Source organism: Ochotona curzoniae, unplaced genomic scaffold (genome assembly GCF_017591425.1).
Source record: "Ochotona curzoniae isolate NIBS_2020 unplaced genomic scaffold, NIBS_Ocur_1.0 contig_3332, whole genome shotgun sequence".
NCBI lineage: Eukaryota > Metazoa > Chordata > Mammalia > Lagomorpha > Ochotonidae > Ochotona > Ochotona curzoniae.
Window position 1 is genome coordinate 2225673 of NW_024465816.1, and position 17534 is coordinate 2243206.

At 43.2% G+C, this 17534-nt stretch overlaps 1 protein-coding gene across 1 annotated transcript in view; it reads right to left on the reverse strand.

The window, feature by feature from the left end:
• The window catches only part of B3GLCT (beta 3-glucosyltransferase), a 125587-nt gene that overhangs the window by 29220 nt on the left and 78833 nt on the right, over positions 1–17534 (reverse strand). Inside the window, exons 9-12 of the mRNA XM_040979826.1 lie at positions 17253–17372; positions 16124–16193; positions 5001–5114; positions 3298–3397 (exon numbers count right to left, since the gene is read on the reverse strand). Coding sequence (XP_040835760.1) covers positions 3298–3397; positions 5001–5114; positions 16124–16193; positions 17253–17372 — 404 coding nt within the window. The remainder of the gene's footprint in view (positions 1–3297; positions 3398–5000; positions 5115–16123; positions 16194–17252; positions 17373–17534) is intronic.

The window sequence follows — 17534 nt, forward strand, 5'->3', positions numbered from 1 at the left end:
CAAAAGCGATCTACACCAAGGCACATGATCATCAAGCTCTCTTCAATCGAACCTAAGGAAAAGGTCCTTAAACGTGCACGTGAAAAAAAGTCAACTGACATATAAAGGAATGCCAATTAAACTCACAGGAGACCTCTCACAGGAAACTCTACAGGCAAGAAGAGAATGGAGTGACATATTCCAGATTCTAAAACAAAAAGCTGTCGACCCAGGATAATGTTTGCAGCAAAGTTTTCCTTTGTCTTTAAAAATGAAATAAAATTCTTCCACAGTAAAGTTAAAATAATGAGTCTTTCAAACCTGCCCTACAAATGATACTTCAAGATGTTCTCTTGACAAAATGAATAGCACCCACCAAAATCAAAGGCAAATGTGAACCACATCCCAGTAAAATGACAACAGAAGACTAAATCAATCACTGAACGAACCATTGCTAAATGACAGGACCAAATTGCCACCTATTTATATTACCCCGAACGCAAATGGCTTAAACTCATCAATCAAACGTCATAGATACTTGACTGAACTAAAAAAACAAAATCCATCTATTATTGCCTACAGAAGATACATCTCACGAACAAAAAGAAGTGGAAACTATATCTCACGGATTTTGATATAATTTCAATTTAGTTTCATCTCTTCAAATGCAATTTCTTTCTCATTATATTCTTCAATGACTCATACATCATTTTCTTCAAGAAGAGTCCCACTGGCATACATTTGGCATGGGTTGGGGGCGGACCAGGCTGAATCAGTTCAGGTTATCCACTGACAAATCCGAACGCCGGAGCAGAGTGTGGGTCGAGCCAGGTTCAGTTGCGACAAAAGCAGTACACAACACAAAATGCCAAGGTGAGGCTGCCTGTGCCAGATGTGACCGCAGTACCCAAGCAGCACACGTGAGAATCAGGAAGGGAGGGGCAGAGCCAACAGGGGAATAAGAGGTGGTTCCATTGCTGGAAAGCATGGAGAGCGTGAGCTGGGAAAGGGATAGACCAGACTAGGCAGGGCTGCAGCACCTGTGCACTAATGTGGACCAGATCAGGGAAGAGTCAGGATGGGCAGAGTATTCCTACTGGTGCTAACAAAACTAGAGTGGGTGACAGCAGTTGGGGCTTAACCGTAGCAGAAGCTGGCACTAGGGGCTAATACTGTCAAGTCAAACCACAAGGACACCTGAAGAGTGCATAATCCTGGAGTGAGAGACCTGGGAGGGAAATAGTGGGCTCCTCCCTCTTGGGTTACCACTCCCACGGGAGGGCACAAAATAACTAGGACAGGGGCTGGGGTGGCTAGACAGAGAGACACCCAACAATATCCATGAGGGCTGGATAGTTGAGCTGGTTGGATGGAACTAAGCTCCAATACCCATTGACATGTACGAGAGCCAAATGGGATATGGGGCAAATTGAACTAGTCTGCTACACGTACTGGCAAACCAGGGTAAGGGTAGGCCTGGTAGAGGTTATTGGGGGTCGCTCCAACTAGGCTGCAGCTCCCACTGGTTTGTGTGATGGGTCGTGTGCTGGGCAGAACCAGGATGGACTGCAACACCCATTGGTTCCAGTGGAAGTCGGGGTTGAAGACGGAACCAACCCATCAATTACAACCACCAGCTGATGGGGAGACGCACTGTGCCAGGTCCTGTACTTGCTAGTACATATAAGAATCTGGTCTGGGAACACCTCAAAGTTTCACTGGGGATCCCCTCAATCAAAATGGCAGACTCAGAACCCTAACCAAGAAAAGACGGAAGATAGAACAGGTCAATCAACCACCACAGCTATATGTTGGCAGCGAAACACTAGACAAAGGGAGACTCTATGATGGACTATGTCAATCAGTAGATCTTTCAACAGCCTCATCGTGCCTGGCGAGATTGGTAGTGATGCATAATTGGTAAACTATCGGGAACACTAAAGCAAGGATCTCAGAGCACGCTCTACATGCGGGACCTAGGGTGGGTGGGAGACTGGGTGGGGCTTCTCCTTCAATATTCCCTTTAGCCCTTGTAACTTTTTACCCTAATCAACAATGTAAAGATTGCCAAAATACAATAAAAAAAAAGTTATTACTTTTTTTTTCATTTCTTTAGCTCCATGTCCGGCCCAAGAAAAGAAATCTTTAAACACTCATATGTCCCTTCTCCAATGGCATATTTGCCAGGCTGCTTGTAGTTGTCCCAAAGTGCAATCATGCTCGGCTTACTTTCTAAAATTATGTTTTATCTCTGTATTGCACTTCATTGATATTTTCTTTTCTAATGTTTAATTTCCTGTTAATACCATCCAGTAGGTTTTTCACTGCAGGTAAGATAGTTTTCATCTCTGCAAGTATGATTTCAGACTTATTTACACCTCCCATGTCTCATTTCTGAACATATGGAATATAGCTATTGTAACTGTTTAGTGGTAATAGCTTCCTAATTGCTAATTCTAACACTGCATAAATTCTGGGACAAGTGCAATCAACTTATTTTTATTCTCATTATTTTCCTCCTGCTTTGCATGTCTGGTAATTTTGATTGGAAAGCAGATTGTGAACTTTATTAATGATTTGCTGGATCTTTTTCTCTTGCTATAAATCTTGAGTTTTGTTCTCATTAATACAAGCTAGTTACTTGGAAACACTTTGGTCTCGGGTGGTCTTGCTTGTTAGCATCTGTTTGGCAGAATTTGAACACGACTGAGTCCAGGGTTAGAAATTCCCACACCACAGAGGCAACACTCTTGTGTATACCCAGCCCAGATGTATGAACCACAGGCTTACCAGGCTAGCTGGCAGGAAGAGGCACTAGACCAAGTTTGGTAGGTGTCAGACAGCATGCTTTGCCATTATCTTTCCAGGCTCCTCTCCCAGCCTTGAGTAGTTTCCACATAACATATGTGCTCACCACTCTACTGGAGATTTACTGGGGAACCCACAGCGAGCTTCAGGTATATCCTGTACAGCATGCACTCTGTCCCACAAGCTAAGGCCTTGATGGCCCATGACTCTCAGCTCCATCTTTTCAATTAAAGGAGTCCATCAGGCTGCACTTAGTGTCCCCCCAACCCCAACCAAGTGGGGCTTGGCACTTCCTTTTGGCATTCAGGTAAGGCAGCCACAGGCCCCACCACCTTGCATCCTGTGTCTTATGGATCACTGCCCTTTGTTGCAAACATCCAGTGTCTCTATCTATTGTCATCTAGAGGGTTTATGTCAGATGCTAAGTTAAGGCCTATCCCTGTATCCCAGCTAGAACCAGAGGCATCCATCAAAGAGAAACGAAAGCCACAGAAGATAATGATTGCTTACCTGATTAATGTATCATCATCCACAATGACCAACCATGCTATTTTGTCATTGCTATGATTTAAAAATCTTTCCAAAATGGCAAATGTCTTTCCACAATGACCTAAGAAAGACAAGAAGAAAATGCAGTTTTCGGGTATTATAAGAACATGGATACTACACATGCCTTAATAAATTCAAATTTTAAAAACTAGCTTTCTCTAATGCTTACAGATGAGGTCAACCAGCAGGAACTTGGAGACCATCAAGTCTAAGCCATTCACTTCACACATTAGGAAATAGAGATGGCAGGGGACTTGCACAAGGCTACCCAGAATCACCTGATATACAAGAACCAAGATAAACTTCTCCACAGAACAAGATAAACAGCTTGCCACTTTTATTGCTTTACTTAAAAAAAGAAATACAGAACCACAGAACAAAAGAAAATGCAGCAAGAACACTGGGTAAGAATTAAGATGAACAGAAGCATCTGAAAATGAGGTGTTCAAGTTTCCACTTCTACATCTTAAAATTTAAAACAAAACAAACAAAAAAAAACTCTCAAAAACCTGAAGAGAAAGGCAGGTGTTTCCAACTTCCTATTCATTAACACAATAAAACACATGATAATGTATTCCTCATATTAACTCAATTGGAAACTGGTTAAGTGCTATTTAGAGATACAAATAAAGTGAACTAGACTTTAAGACCTGTGAGGACAGCAGCTTTGTGTGGGGAAGATAGGCAACCAATTTTGCACATCTCGTTATGGCGACAACGAATGACAAAGGGATGAAAACCCTCTTGGGTCTGATGCCACGACTCAATTGGTTAAGTCTGCCCCTTCAAGTGCTGGGATCCCATCTGGGTGTTGGTTCTCATCCCAGCAGCTCCACTTCCCATCCAGCTCCCTGTTTGTGGCATGGAAAAGCATTCAAGGATGGCCTAAAGCCTTGGGACCCACATCCACATGGGAGACCTGGAGAAAGCTCCTGGATCCTGACCTCAAATCGGCTCAGCTATGGATGCTGCAGCCACTTAGGGAGTGAACCAGCAGATGGAAGATCTTCCTCACTGTCTCTTCTCTGTGTGAATCTGCCTTTCCAACATACATAAATACACACATACATATTTTTTAAAAAAAGAAAAAGAAGCCCTCCTGTTCAGCTCTACCATAACGTGACATGCTCAGTACTAAACAATGTATATTCCAACAAATGCACAACTCCTTGCTTGCGCCACAATGCTCTTAATGTGCTACAACCGGCCTGTATCGGTGGGAAAAGATGTTGAAATTGAAAAGAAGGAAAAAGAAAATTTACATGAGCTGCAAACTATACTAATGAGATACTTTGGTTTTATCCTAATTTAGTATGTTTACATAATGAGCATTTTTATTAGCATTTATTTGCTTGTTTGAGAAGCAAAAGGAAAACAGAAAGAGAAAAGAATTCCCATCCACAGACTCACTTTCCAAATGCCAGCAGTGGTCCCTGGCTGGGGCCAACACTGTGAGCCAGGAACTCCATCCTGACCTCACCCAGGATCTGGGGTCATCATCACTCCTGCCAGGGCATGCACCGAAGGGAAGCTGTTCTCCGGAATAGAGCAGTGTGTTAACTAAGACTTTCCCATACAGAGGGGGATGTCTGAATGACCAAGCCAAACAGTTGTTCCAGAATGAGCATTTTTAATAAGTGGAGTTGTAAGAACTGAGGACTCACCTCTCTCCGTATTAGGAATTCCCAAATCCACAGTGGGAATGGAAGTTTCTGCATAGTCACTATAGTATTCAATGAAACTTGCCTCTCTCTCCCAGGTCTGCTTTACAATAGGTACTGAAAGAAAAATCACAGGTGACAATCAGTGGCACAGTTCTACAGGGAAACCTTAAAAACAACACAGCAGCTTTGCTTCGAACCTGAGAAATGCCAACATTACTTGCTGGGGATAGCTCAGGGATAAAACACTCTTCATGAAGCATTTTTAAAATATATTTATTTGAAAGAATTTGAGAGAAAATAGCAGAGACCGAGAGCTTCCATCCACTGGTTCACTCTCCTAAGGGCCAAGGGTCAGGAGAGGCCAGGCTTCAAGCCAGGAGATTGAAACTCCACCGGGATCGCTCATGTGAGTGCAGGGGCCCCAAGTACCTTGGCCATCCTCTGCTGCTTTCTCATCCATTACCAAGGAGCTGGTGGAGCAACAAGGACCTGAACCGGCACTCACATGGAATGCTGGCATTGCAGGTGGCAGTCTAACCCACTGCCCCACAATGCTAGTTTCATTTTTAGAGGCATTGTTTCAGTACTCCTGGAGTCAAGAATTTACTATTCTTCGTGATAAATAACTTTCACATAATGAAAAACTCTCTCACTATACTGTTGTTTAAAAAAAAAAAAGATTTATTTTTATTGCAAAGGCAGATTTACAGAGAGAAGGAGAGACAGAAAGAAAGATCTCTGTCCATAGATTCATTCCCCAACTAGCCGCAATGGCCAGAGCTGAGCCAATCCAATGCCAGGATCCTGTTCCGGGTCTCCCACATGGGTGTAGGGTCAAGGCTTTGGGCCATCCTCCACTGCCTTCCCAAGCCACAGGCAGGAACTGAATGGGAACTGGAGGAGCCGAGACACTAACCAGCATCCATATGCAGCACATGCAAGGTGAAGATTTAGTTGCTAGGCTATTGAGCCAGGCTCTGTATCAATTGTGTTTAAATTATCTTTTCCCAGCCATCCACAGCCCACCAAACCTCACAGTCACAGGCATAAAGGTCAAGGACATAACTCAGGCTGCAACAAAGGACCTGGAGGCTGTGCAAGTTACGCTTCATTTTCTTCTCTTTAACTAATTTCCCCCACTAAAAGCTTTATTAAACAGCACTGATGATTCTTCTCAAGTCACTGATTTAAATGACAACAAAGTCAAAATCAAGTGTGAGCTTGCTCTGACTGTTTTACCGACCAACCTTTATTTTTTATTTTTTTTTTATTAATAAAATTTATTTTGACATTCTTTGCATAGTTAGTTAGAGTAAGAAGGTTCAAGGGCTACAGGAAAGTGGATAATACTAGTATGTTTTCCATATTGTTTCCTTCATGTTTAAAGGGGGGTATTAAGGGAGAAGGCCCACCCAATTTCCCACCCTCCCCAGGTCCTGGATATAGGGCATGCTCTGAGGTTCTTGCTCAAGTGGATTTGATATTGCAGCAGTTATGAATCGCTGTCAATCTTGCCACTCCAAGCACTATGAGGGCTTTGAAAAATCCACTGATGGACATAGTCCATCATAGCTGAGATGGTTGGTTGACCCGTTCTGTCTTCTCTCTTTTCTTCGTTAGGGTTCTGAGTCCAGCATTTAGATTAGGAAGATCTCCAAAGAAACTTCTTGTATGTGCTAACAAGTACAGGGCCTGGCACTGTCCATCGCTCCAATCAGCTGGTGGTTGTAATTGCTGGGTTGATTCTGTTTTCACTCCCGACTTCCACTGGAACCAATGGGTGTTGCAGTCCAGCCTGGTTCTGCCCCGCACATACTTGGCCCTCACATAAACCAGTGGGAGCTGCAGCCTAGTTGGAGCGACCCACAATAACCCCCACCAGGCCCACCCCCTACCCTGGTTTGCCAGTAAGTGTAGCAGTAATCCAGTCTGTCCCACACCCCATTCCACCCCAGCCGCTGTCTTAGTTTTATGTCTTCCTGTGGAACTGGTGACCCAAGAGGGATGAGCCCACTATTTCCCTCCCAGGCCTCTCCCACTCCCAGATTCCAGCTGATGCTGCGTCTAAGCCCAAACAAACCTCGCCCACTTTAATTTTGTTTGCACCAGTAGGAATAATCAGCCCAGCTCGTCTCCGGCTTTTCCCTGATCTAGTCCGCATGAGGCGCACAGGTGTGGTAGCTCTGCCTAGTCTGCCGACCAACCTTTAAAAACCGGAAATAGAAATTTTACAAACGGTAATAAATACGGTATGTTCTCACGTGATTTGTTCCCCAGCAACAGGCGTAGTGTGTAAACAAAAAGTGGTCAATAACAAGCAAAATGGGAGCTCTTGGAGTTCCAATAAGTAGCCTAGGACTATTTCTCAGAAATCAGCTTAAAGGATAGTTGAATTCATAATGTCAATTTTTCCTTTGGTATAAGACTGGTATTAGCAATACCAATCTTTATAACAAGCCCATTTGCAGATAGTAAGGCCTGAGGATGCTACAGCATCTAAGGCATTCAACAGTTTGTACTGTTCCTCCCTTCATCATGAAAAAGAACGAAAAACTAAGGAAAAGTCTTCTGTACCAACAGTCTAACCTATCTCTTCAAATCAGGGTTAATTCTGGATTAACTAACCTTTAAACATATTCATCTTTTTTCATTAACATTGTTTTAATTCTAAACTAAATTCATTCTAATATTTGTAAAGCATATTACATTATCCTGAAGCCTTGTATTCCTAAAGATATTAAACATTAAGAAAATGCAAGGGTACTTTTGAAAGTTAGTGGGAAATGGAATTAAAATATAAATTGATTTTGGTGCAAATAATTCGAAAAGCCACAGTTTTTCTCATAACATGCATTTTCCATATGTTTTTGAGGCCCCCCTTCATATTTCAATGAGGTGACATGATATATTACCTTACTGCCAATCAAGAAAGACCTAATTTCTACTACATGATTAAAAATAAGAGTAGTGCCTGGAGCAAGACCGTAGTGGTTAAAGGTCCTCGCTTTGCACGCCTGGATCCCATATGGGTGCCAGTTCTAATCCAGGCTGCCCTGCTTCCCATCCAACTCCCTGCATGTGGCCTGGGAAAGCAGTTGAGGACAGCCCAAATCTTTGGGACTCTGCACCTGCATGGGAGACCCGGAAGAGCTCCTGGTTCCTGGCTTCAGATTGGTTCAGCTCCAGTTGTTGCAGTCACTTGGGGAGTGAATCATTGGATGGAAGATCTTCCTCTCTTTCTCTCCTCCTCTGTATATCCGCCTTTCTAATAAAAATTTAAAAATCTTTTTAAAAATTAAGAGTAAATGTTTACTTCAACAAAACTTGTCATAGGATAACTTCCTATTGGAACAAAGTAAAAATTTTACTACAAAATTTCTAACTGCATGGATGGCATAAACATTTCTTAGAATTTTGTAGACTCAAAACCAAACTATCTTACTACAAGGTATAGAAACATGCACTTTTACCCCTGGTAAATAGGGTAAAGTTGTCTCAAATTACACAGGAAAAATGAATTCAACACCAGAACATTTTATAAATGTTCAATCAACCAAACCTGAATGTACTACACAACTGTTTTGATTGTTTTAAGTTTTTGGGGCTGGCAAGTCAACCTTTTGTCTCAGTGTGTAAGTCAATAACTCCAAAATAAGTCGGTCTGTACTTCTCAACTTTTTTTTTTTTCAAAGATTTATTTTATTTACTTGAAAGGCACCGTTAGAGAGAGAAAGGTAGAGACACAGGGGGATTTTCCATCCTCCAGGTAACTTCCCAAATGGTCTCACAGTCTGGACAGTGCCAAGTCGAAGTCAGAGGCAAGGACCTTGCTCCAAGTCTCCCACATGGAGCAGGGGCCTAAGCACTTGGGCCATCCTCTGTTCTTTCCCAGGCACATCAGCAAGGAGTTAGGAAATGAAGCATCAGGACTCAAACTGGCATCCATATGGGATGCTGGCACTACAACCAGCAGCTTAACCTGGGGTACCAGAGGCCAGCCCCTGCTCCACTCCTGCAGCAGTTAGACACACAATTACAAAACATGATGCCTCAGTTTAAAACTGGGTGGCAAGGGCATCTGGCCTCACAGTTAAGAAGCTCAGAGCTTGCATCTCAGTGCCTGGCTCTAATATTAGCGCAGGCTCTTGGCAAGAGCAGACCCTAGGAAGCAGTGAAGATGGCTCAGGATAATTGGTCCCTGCCACCCACGGGGGAGACTGATTTGAGATCCTGGCTCCAAGCTTCATCCACCAACCCAGGGCTTCTGTGGGCATCCCTGGAGTGAACCAGCACATGGGAGCTTCCTTTCTCTGACTCTCAAATCAATCAAATTTTATAGGAACAAGATTGAGCTGCACATAAGATTGAAAAGCATCCCTTCTAGGTGCTCTAAGCCAACAGCAGAAGGTGATCTGTTAACACTGAAGCTACTCAACAGCCAGGGGAAGGGAGGAACGAGGCAGCACTTGATACCTGCCTCTCATCAATCACTCATGTGATCACCTCGCCTGCGTCCAGTATGTGGCCATCCATCTGGCTGCACTTCCACTCAAGCCCTGCCTTTTCTACAAGCAGAGTGTATCGTAGTATCTGAAGCTGCTTTTATCAGAGTCCAGTACCAAACACTCCTCTTATGTGTTCGGATCCACATCTTGCAGACAAATCATAGCAATACAAACAGGATTTTTTCTTTTTTTTTCTTTTAAGCAGGAATAAGGTGCTTATTCATAAGATATCAGGAAGTTGGAGAAGGGACTACAGGCTGAGCAAATAGCAATTTAATCTCTTCAATTAGAGGGAGAGCATCTCACAAGCCGCAGCGTGACGGACAGGAACAGATGCTGTGTGCAGTGAGACTGGCCTGGGAGGGGGCTGCCTGGTGAAAGGCTGCTGAGGAAAAGCGGAAGGCTTCCTGACAGCTGCATTTCCACAGAGAAAAACCTCAACCCTCAGGGGAAGTAATCAAGCTGGACATTCTTTTCACGCCATGATTGTACTTGCTGTGCCCAATGTGCCAACTTACAAGAGGGCACTTCCAAGAGTTCATGGGAAATGGAATTAAATGCTATATTTGGGTGCAAGAAAATTTTGAAATCTATGGATGCCTACTTTTAATACTTCAAACATAAAGACAGTTCCTCATTTTAAAAAAATATTTTATATATATATATGTTTAGTTAGTTATTTGGCAGACCACAATGACAGACTGATACAATCAAAGAAAGAGATCTCCCTCAGTTGACTCAATTGGGGCCATTCAGGTTGAATTCAGGAGTCCGAACTCCACTCAGACACTGTAAGTGGATGGGAGGCAGAGGCAGGTGCCCAAGTCCTCGGGCCAGCTGCTGTCCTGGGTGCATCAGCAGGGAGCTGGATTAGAAGTAGGATGCCTGACAGTGCATGCAGTGGCTTAGCTTGCTTCACTTCAGCCCTGTGTTGTTTTTTTTTCACTATCATTTGCCCTTTGTTCCCATAATCATTTCTACCAGAGTGCACAGGGAAAAGAGAATAAGACTAGACACAAAGTGCATGTATTCTGCTGGACTGCAATGCTGAGGGCTTGCACAGGAGTGGAAGTGAGAATTCCCAGCCCTGTATGTATAGGATATTAAGAGCTTCGAAAGCCCCTTGCTGCTGAAAATGAAAAGACACTGGCCAAACATTCACTGACCCTGAGATGATCAATACAAAAATCAAAGATGATTTGTCAAGTTTTAGGTCTGAAATACATTCAAGGACAGGTTAACTGAGACAGAAAAACCAAGAGATGTAACAGCCAGAAAACCCAAGTGAGTCTTGGCTTCTCTACTGGATTTGGGCCAACTGTGCATCAGCATTCTATAGTCTGCTTCCTCTAAAATACTAAGCGAGCAATAATAATATCATAGCACAAGAATCTGCTGGCAAGGTGAAGCTACATGATCAAATGTATGCGTGCATGTTCAAAGACGATACCAGAAAATGTTCATTAAAATACAACCCTGTAACAAAATGGGCAAAGGAAATGAACAGACATTTTTCAAAAGAACAGATCCAAATGTCTAACAGACACATGAAAAGATGCTCAGGCTCCCTAGCCACCAGAGATATACAAACGAAAACCACGTTGAGGTACCACCTAACTCCAGTAAGACTGGCCTACATTCAGAACTCAGCTAATACCACCTGCTGTTGTGGATGTAGGCAGTAAGGCACCCTCCTTCACTGTTGGTGGGAGTGTAGGCCTGTACAACCACTGTGGAAATCAGTATGGAGAGTGCTTGGAAAATTGCAAATAAACCTGCCATAAGACCCAGCTATCCGCTCCTAGGAATATGCCCAATAGAAATGAAATCTGCATATGAAAAGGGGATCTGTAATCCTGTATTTGCAGCAGCACAATCTACAATAGCAAAGACATGAAAACAATGCAGATGTGCGTCCAAGGAAGAGTGGTTAAAGAAAGTGTGGTACATCTGCCCCATGGAATATTATTCAGCTATGAAGAAGAAGGAAATTATACCATTTACAACCAGGTGGTCCCAACTAGAGACCATTATGCACAGTGAAATGAGTCAACCACAAAAGAACAAGTACCATATGTTCTCTCTTATATAAGAAAACCAACATGCAAAGTGTAATTTCAATAATCCAATCCATACTGTTTTTTGGTTTACTTGTTTGCTTTTTTGGCTATCTCCCATGTGTTTAGACGCTTTTTATTTCAGTTTTGTTTATTCCAAATAATTCCTTTTTTCTTGACAAATTCATCACTGGCTCATGGATTACACTGTGGCATCATTTTTCCCAAGAGACTTTTGTGTTTCCTTTTTGTCAGTGGTGCGTTTTTTCATGGTGCTGTAATTTGTTGTGGATGTTGTTGTTGTTGTGACTGTTCTAACTCACATCAGTTGTTGACCTGGTTTCATGGCTTCTCAGTTATGGAAATGTATAGTGATGGAGTACTGGGGTCTACCATATACATATGTGGGGGAGTAATGGAACATGCATCCCTGCTTCCAGACAAAAGATAGATTCCCAATGAAACTGTTAGACACGTGCAGACAATGAGATGCTGGACTGCCTGACATTGTCTGTGCCAACAATATCGGGGTACAATTACTATTAATTACGATTCCTTATAAAGGACTACACTATTGTAATAAAATGGGAAAATCTGATGGGGGATAGGGGCTCGTGGGGAATCCCAGCCTATATGAAACTGTACCACATAATTCAGAATTCAAAGTAAAAAATATATTTAAAAAAAAGAAGTAGAAGCACGATGGCATCAGCATGGTAACTGAGGTGTGGATCATCCATTCTCTGGGCCAAGTGGTGACTGAATGCTGTCCTAAGCCTGTGACTTCACTCCCCCAGGCTTAACTATGACAGCCACAACAAGGTCAGTAAATTCCTATTGCCCCCTTGGCCTTGCTTTTCAAACGTACATATCCAAGTTGAAAGACATTGAAATGCAACAGAGAGCCTCATACTGTTCTTGGGTCTCACATTTCAATGAGCACACAGCTAAAAGAACAGGAGCTGATCGAAGCATTCGGATTTGGAACAAGTGTTCTACATATCTCAGGGGGACCAGCACTGTGGCCCGGAGGGTAAAGCCACTGCTTGCAATGTCAGCATTCTCTTGTGGGTACTGGCTCCTGTCCCTACTGCTCCACTTCAGTTCCAAGTCCCTGCTAATGACCTGGGGAAAGCAGTAGAAAACAGCCCAAGTGTGCAGGTCCCTACCACCCATGTGAGAGACTTGGATGAAGCTCCTGGCTTGTGGCTCCTGACTTCAGCCTGGCCCAGCCCTGGCTGATACGGCCATCTGGGGAGTAAGCTAGCAGACTATAGCTCACTCTCTCTCCATCCCTCCCACATTCTCTGTAGCTCTTTCAAATAAACAAACAAATCTTCTCTTTCTGTAACTCGATTAATTTTTTTTTTTTGGAAAAATGCTAACAGGCTTTATGGTTTCGTCATTTTTAAAGAACTTTGACTCCAATTCAAAAGGAAAGCATTTCACAGATACAGAAAAGACTACCTCAACCATATACAATATAGGAAAGCAAAAAGCTAGATTATTCAATGTTACAATAACACACTTCGTTTTAGTCTGAAGCGTATGAAGCATATCACTGGTGAGGGTTCATAATTTTCCTGTGTCCTTGTCACTTGTTTCAGGGGAGAAGATGTCACCACTACCACCAGTGCTAACGCCAGGGTTATGAACATAATCACCACTCTGAGTGCAGCTTCATGATCAATGAAATCAATGCAAACACGTCTGCTTGCTGTAAACTAAATCAAAGAAAAAGCGGCCATCTCCCCCAAGAGCTCTTTTATAAAGATTTTGTTGAGCCCAACACCATGACCTAGTGACACACCTTGAATGTGCCAGAATCACATATGGGTGCTGGTTCTAACCCTGGCAGCTCCACTTCCCAGTCAGCTCCCTGCCTGTGCCCTGGGAAAGCAGTCAGGAATGGCCCAAAGCCTTGGGACTCTGCACCTGTGTGGGAGACCCGGAAAGAAGTTCCTGGCTCCTGGTTTCGGATCGGCGCAGCACCGGCTGTTGTGGCCACTTGGGGAAAGAATCATCGGGCGGAAGAACTTCCTCTCTATCTCTCCTCCTCTCTGTATATCTGACTTTGCAATAAAAATAAATAGATCTTTTTAAAAATTTTTTGTCAAAACATCCCACAAAGGTCTTCTAGATTATAAAAATAGCTAAAAGGATATTGAATATTGGTTAAACTTAAAACACACCAACATTGTATTCTAGATTTATTTTTATTATTATTTTTTATTGGAAAGGCGGATATACAGAGAGGAGAGACAGAGAGGAAGATCTTCCGTCCGATGATTCACTCCCCAAGTGAGCGCAACGGGCCGATACTATGCCGATCCGAAGCCAGGAGCCTCCTCCGGGTCTCCCACACGGGTGCAGGGTCCCAAAGCTTTGGGCCGTCCTCGACTGCTTTCCCAGGCCACAAGCAGGGAGCTGGAAGGGAAGTGGGGCTGCCGGGATTAGAACCGGCGCCCATATGGGATCCCGGGCGTGCAAGGTGAGGACCTTAACCACTTGCGCCACCACGCTGGGCCCAACATTGTATTCTAAACATTGTGTTCTAAACATTGACTCTTTTCAGTTTTTAAAGATTTACTTATTCTTATTGGAAAGGCAGATTTAGAGAGAAAGTTATCCCATCTGCTAGTTCACTCCCCAAGTGGCCACAGTGGCCAGAGCTAAGCCAATCCAAAGCCAGAAGACAGGAGCTCCTCCAGGTCTCCCACGAGGGTGCAGGGTCCCAAGGCTTTGGGCCATTCTCTACTGCTTTCCTAGGCCACAAGCAGGGAGCTAGATTGGAAGTGGAGCCATTGGGACACAAATTGGTGCCTATATAAGATCCTGGCATATATGGCAAGGACTTTAGCCACTAGGCAATCACACCAGACCCCCTATATTGATTCTTTCTTTGTTAAATTGTTACTTTGAATTTTTGAACTTTATGGTACAATTTCGTGGAGACCAAGATTTCCACCCCAAAGCTCCCACCCCTCAACAGATTTTCCCCACATTGCTACAACAGTATAGTCCTTCATAAGGAGTCATGATTCCATCAGTGTGTTATTTAAGTGTGTCCTGACGTTGCTGGTATAGTCAATGTCAGACAGTGCAGCATCCCATTGTTTACACATGCCCAAGTTTCACTGGGAGTCCATCTCTGATTGGGAAGCAGGTATGCATACTGCATTGTATCCCCACCTCTATACTGATTCTTAAAGGTGTATCAGGAATCCTTGTATACGGAACACACATATTTATTTAAGCTAATTGCATAGTATGTGGAATTTAATATTACTGTTTCAGGCAAATATAAAAGTTTATAGTCAATGGGCTTTTTCCATCAGCCGCCAGGGTGGGCACCTGGCCTAGTGTTAAGACGCCAGGTGGAACACCCATGTCTCATTCGGGGATATCTACGTTCAATGGCTGGTTCTGCAGCTCCTCATGCCAGCTTTGTGTTCATGTGCATCCTTTGACAGCGCTGAGAGCTCAATGAATGGCCATTCACATGGGAGCCGTGGGCTCAGACTACCCCATACCACCCCAGACTTCACCTCTATGGACATCAGGGGAGACAACCAATACATAATTTTCCTCTCTCTCTTCCCACCAGCCCCCCAACTACATAAACATAGAATATCACTGAATCTTAATTGATGTCGAGTCTTATAATATTCTTCTATTTGGAATGTATCTTCCCCTTCAGAATGCAATCTGTATGTATGGTGTTATTACATAAAATACACAAAGGAACGTCCCCCATAGCTCCAATGCACAAAAATGACAGCTGGTTGAGAAATCTCTCCTACAGAAATAGCACACCCTTGGTAAAATCAACAGTCTTTTCATGGAAAGAAAAAAATTAAAATATGTGCTAAAATTAGAAAATGCAAAAGACTGCCTAATTTTCAATTTCAGAAAAGTGTTGCTTGAAATAAGCTGAGAAAAGAATTCGTGTCTATTTATACATAGAATGAACTTAAAAAAAAAAAAAACAAAAACATTATCACCTTCAGTGAGCACAATTCTGTAATGACACCCAAAAATCTGGAAACAACATTCATGGGCACGGCAGGGTTCTTCTCCAAGAAGCCAACGGTTTCCAAGGCATCTTTTCCCTCTCTCCGATACACCGATGGGTGAGCAAATGCATATCTTTAGCAAAACGTAGGAATAGACTTCGAAAGAGCACTCTGCTGCCTCCCGTTACCTTGAAATCCCCTAGAATACTCAGCAACCACGCATGGTGTAATGGAACACTGTTTGACCAAATGCATAGCTACTCACTCATCCCCCAGACTGCTAAGGTGGAGCTTTTCTACTTCCAATTTAAAACACTGCTGTAAATAATATTCATGTCCCTGTACAAAATGGTCCTTCCTAATTCATCTTGGTAACCGAAGTGGTATCATGAGTAGAACTACTTAAAAAAAAAAAAAACTGTTTTCACTTTGACATTGTATGGTTATTCTTCCCTGTCTTGAATTTATCTATCGGTTGAACTTTCTCTCAAAAGGTAGCATGCATTTTTCAAAGGTTCAATAAAAACAAATAACCCAAAACATACTTCTGTCGCTGTGAAATTTCTTGCATGTTTTCACTGCAACAAAAATCTCCTCCTTCTTCACTGGCTTTCCCTTTATAAAAAGAAACAAACAAACATATATTAATCAGCATAATCTTCATACCACATGACATCTCACTGCTTGAGAGTTCCGATTAATCCATTTCAGGGACTTCAGCCTTATATCTAGTGTGGATAAAAGAAAAAGAACTGTAGTTTTGTGGCTATCACAGCTGCTTAAGGCAGCCAGGCCCAGATCTGCCTCCCAGCTCTGCCCTTTACAGACTTTTTGTCATCCTGACAGGTGTCTAAAACTCTCTGAACCTTTACTCCACTCATTCAGAAAACAGGAGTCACCCCCAGAATGGTGCTGTTGTGACTACAATTCAGTCAGCATACAGTAGGTGACCAGTGAACGTTACTGGCCTCTCTTCCCAGCTGCTGAAGACTGTGACACAGAACAGGAAGCTGGGCTGGGCAGAGATGTTTTAGTGCAGAATAAGAAATGACTCCCTTTTCTGGGCCTGGACGTTGAACATGAGAGTGTTTTTAGGACTCCCTTCTGGAACCCCTCCTATCTGGACTAAGTATAGTTCATCTTCTGCCAAAGATAGGACAACTTCAAACACCCTGGGCAGGGAGAACTCAGGAGCCCGTGGTGACCAGGCAGATGAACGGGGTGTCACCCACCCAACCCCTGGAGAAGGGGCTGTTCCAAGCTCTCTATCACCCATCACAGGCTTGTAATGATAGCCCAGCTCTGACATCACTGGGGCTGGCTGGCAGGGCCAGCAGGGAAAAGTCTAGAAACACCTCCCCAACAAACTGCACAATCCTGACAGATTCGTGCCCAAGGTTTGCACCATGCTGTATTGTGACAATTCCCCTACAATGGCACAGAGAATTTTGTGTGACTGATGAGAAAAAAGCCAGCTTACAGGATGGGGAATGCACTTTTCGCCTACAAGAGGGGTCTGCTGTGAATAATTTAGTGAGTTCTGGATCATCAAGCCCATTTTGAGGACTGAATCAAGGCCCTTCTGAAAGCTCTGTGTAGGCCACTATAAAATATTAGGCAAAATAATGCACATTTTTCTTTGATTTCCAAGGAAGGTTTTCTTCTTTTACTTACACAAAGTGGCAGAAAAGAATGGAATGTGGTAGCACAGTTGGAGTTCACACCTTCTGTACAAAACTCAGGCACTGGGGTAAGGGCTGGTCCACCTCCTTTGTCCCAAATGTAGAGAGCAATCTGCCATGAGAAAGAGACAGCAATGAAGAAAGAACTTGGCCAAGGAAAGCACGAGAGGAAGCGTCAAATATCTCCTAGATACTAGATTGAAACACGTTGGCTTGTCCATAAAAAAAAAAAATGGTTATTCTATTTAGGTCAAGTCTGTACTGATAGTAAACA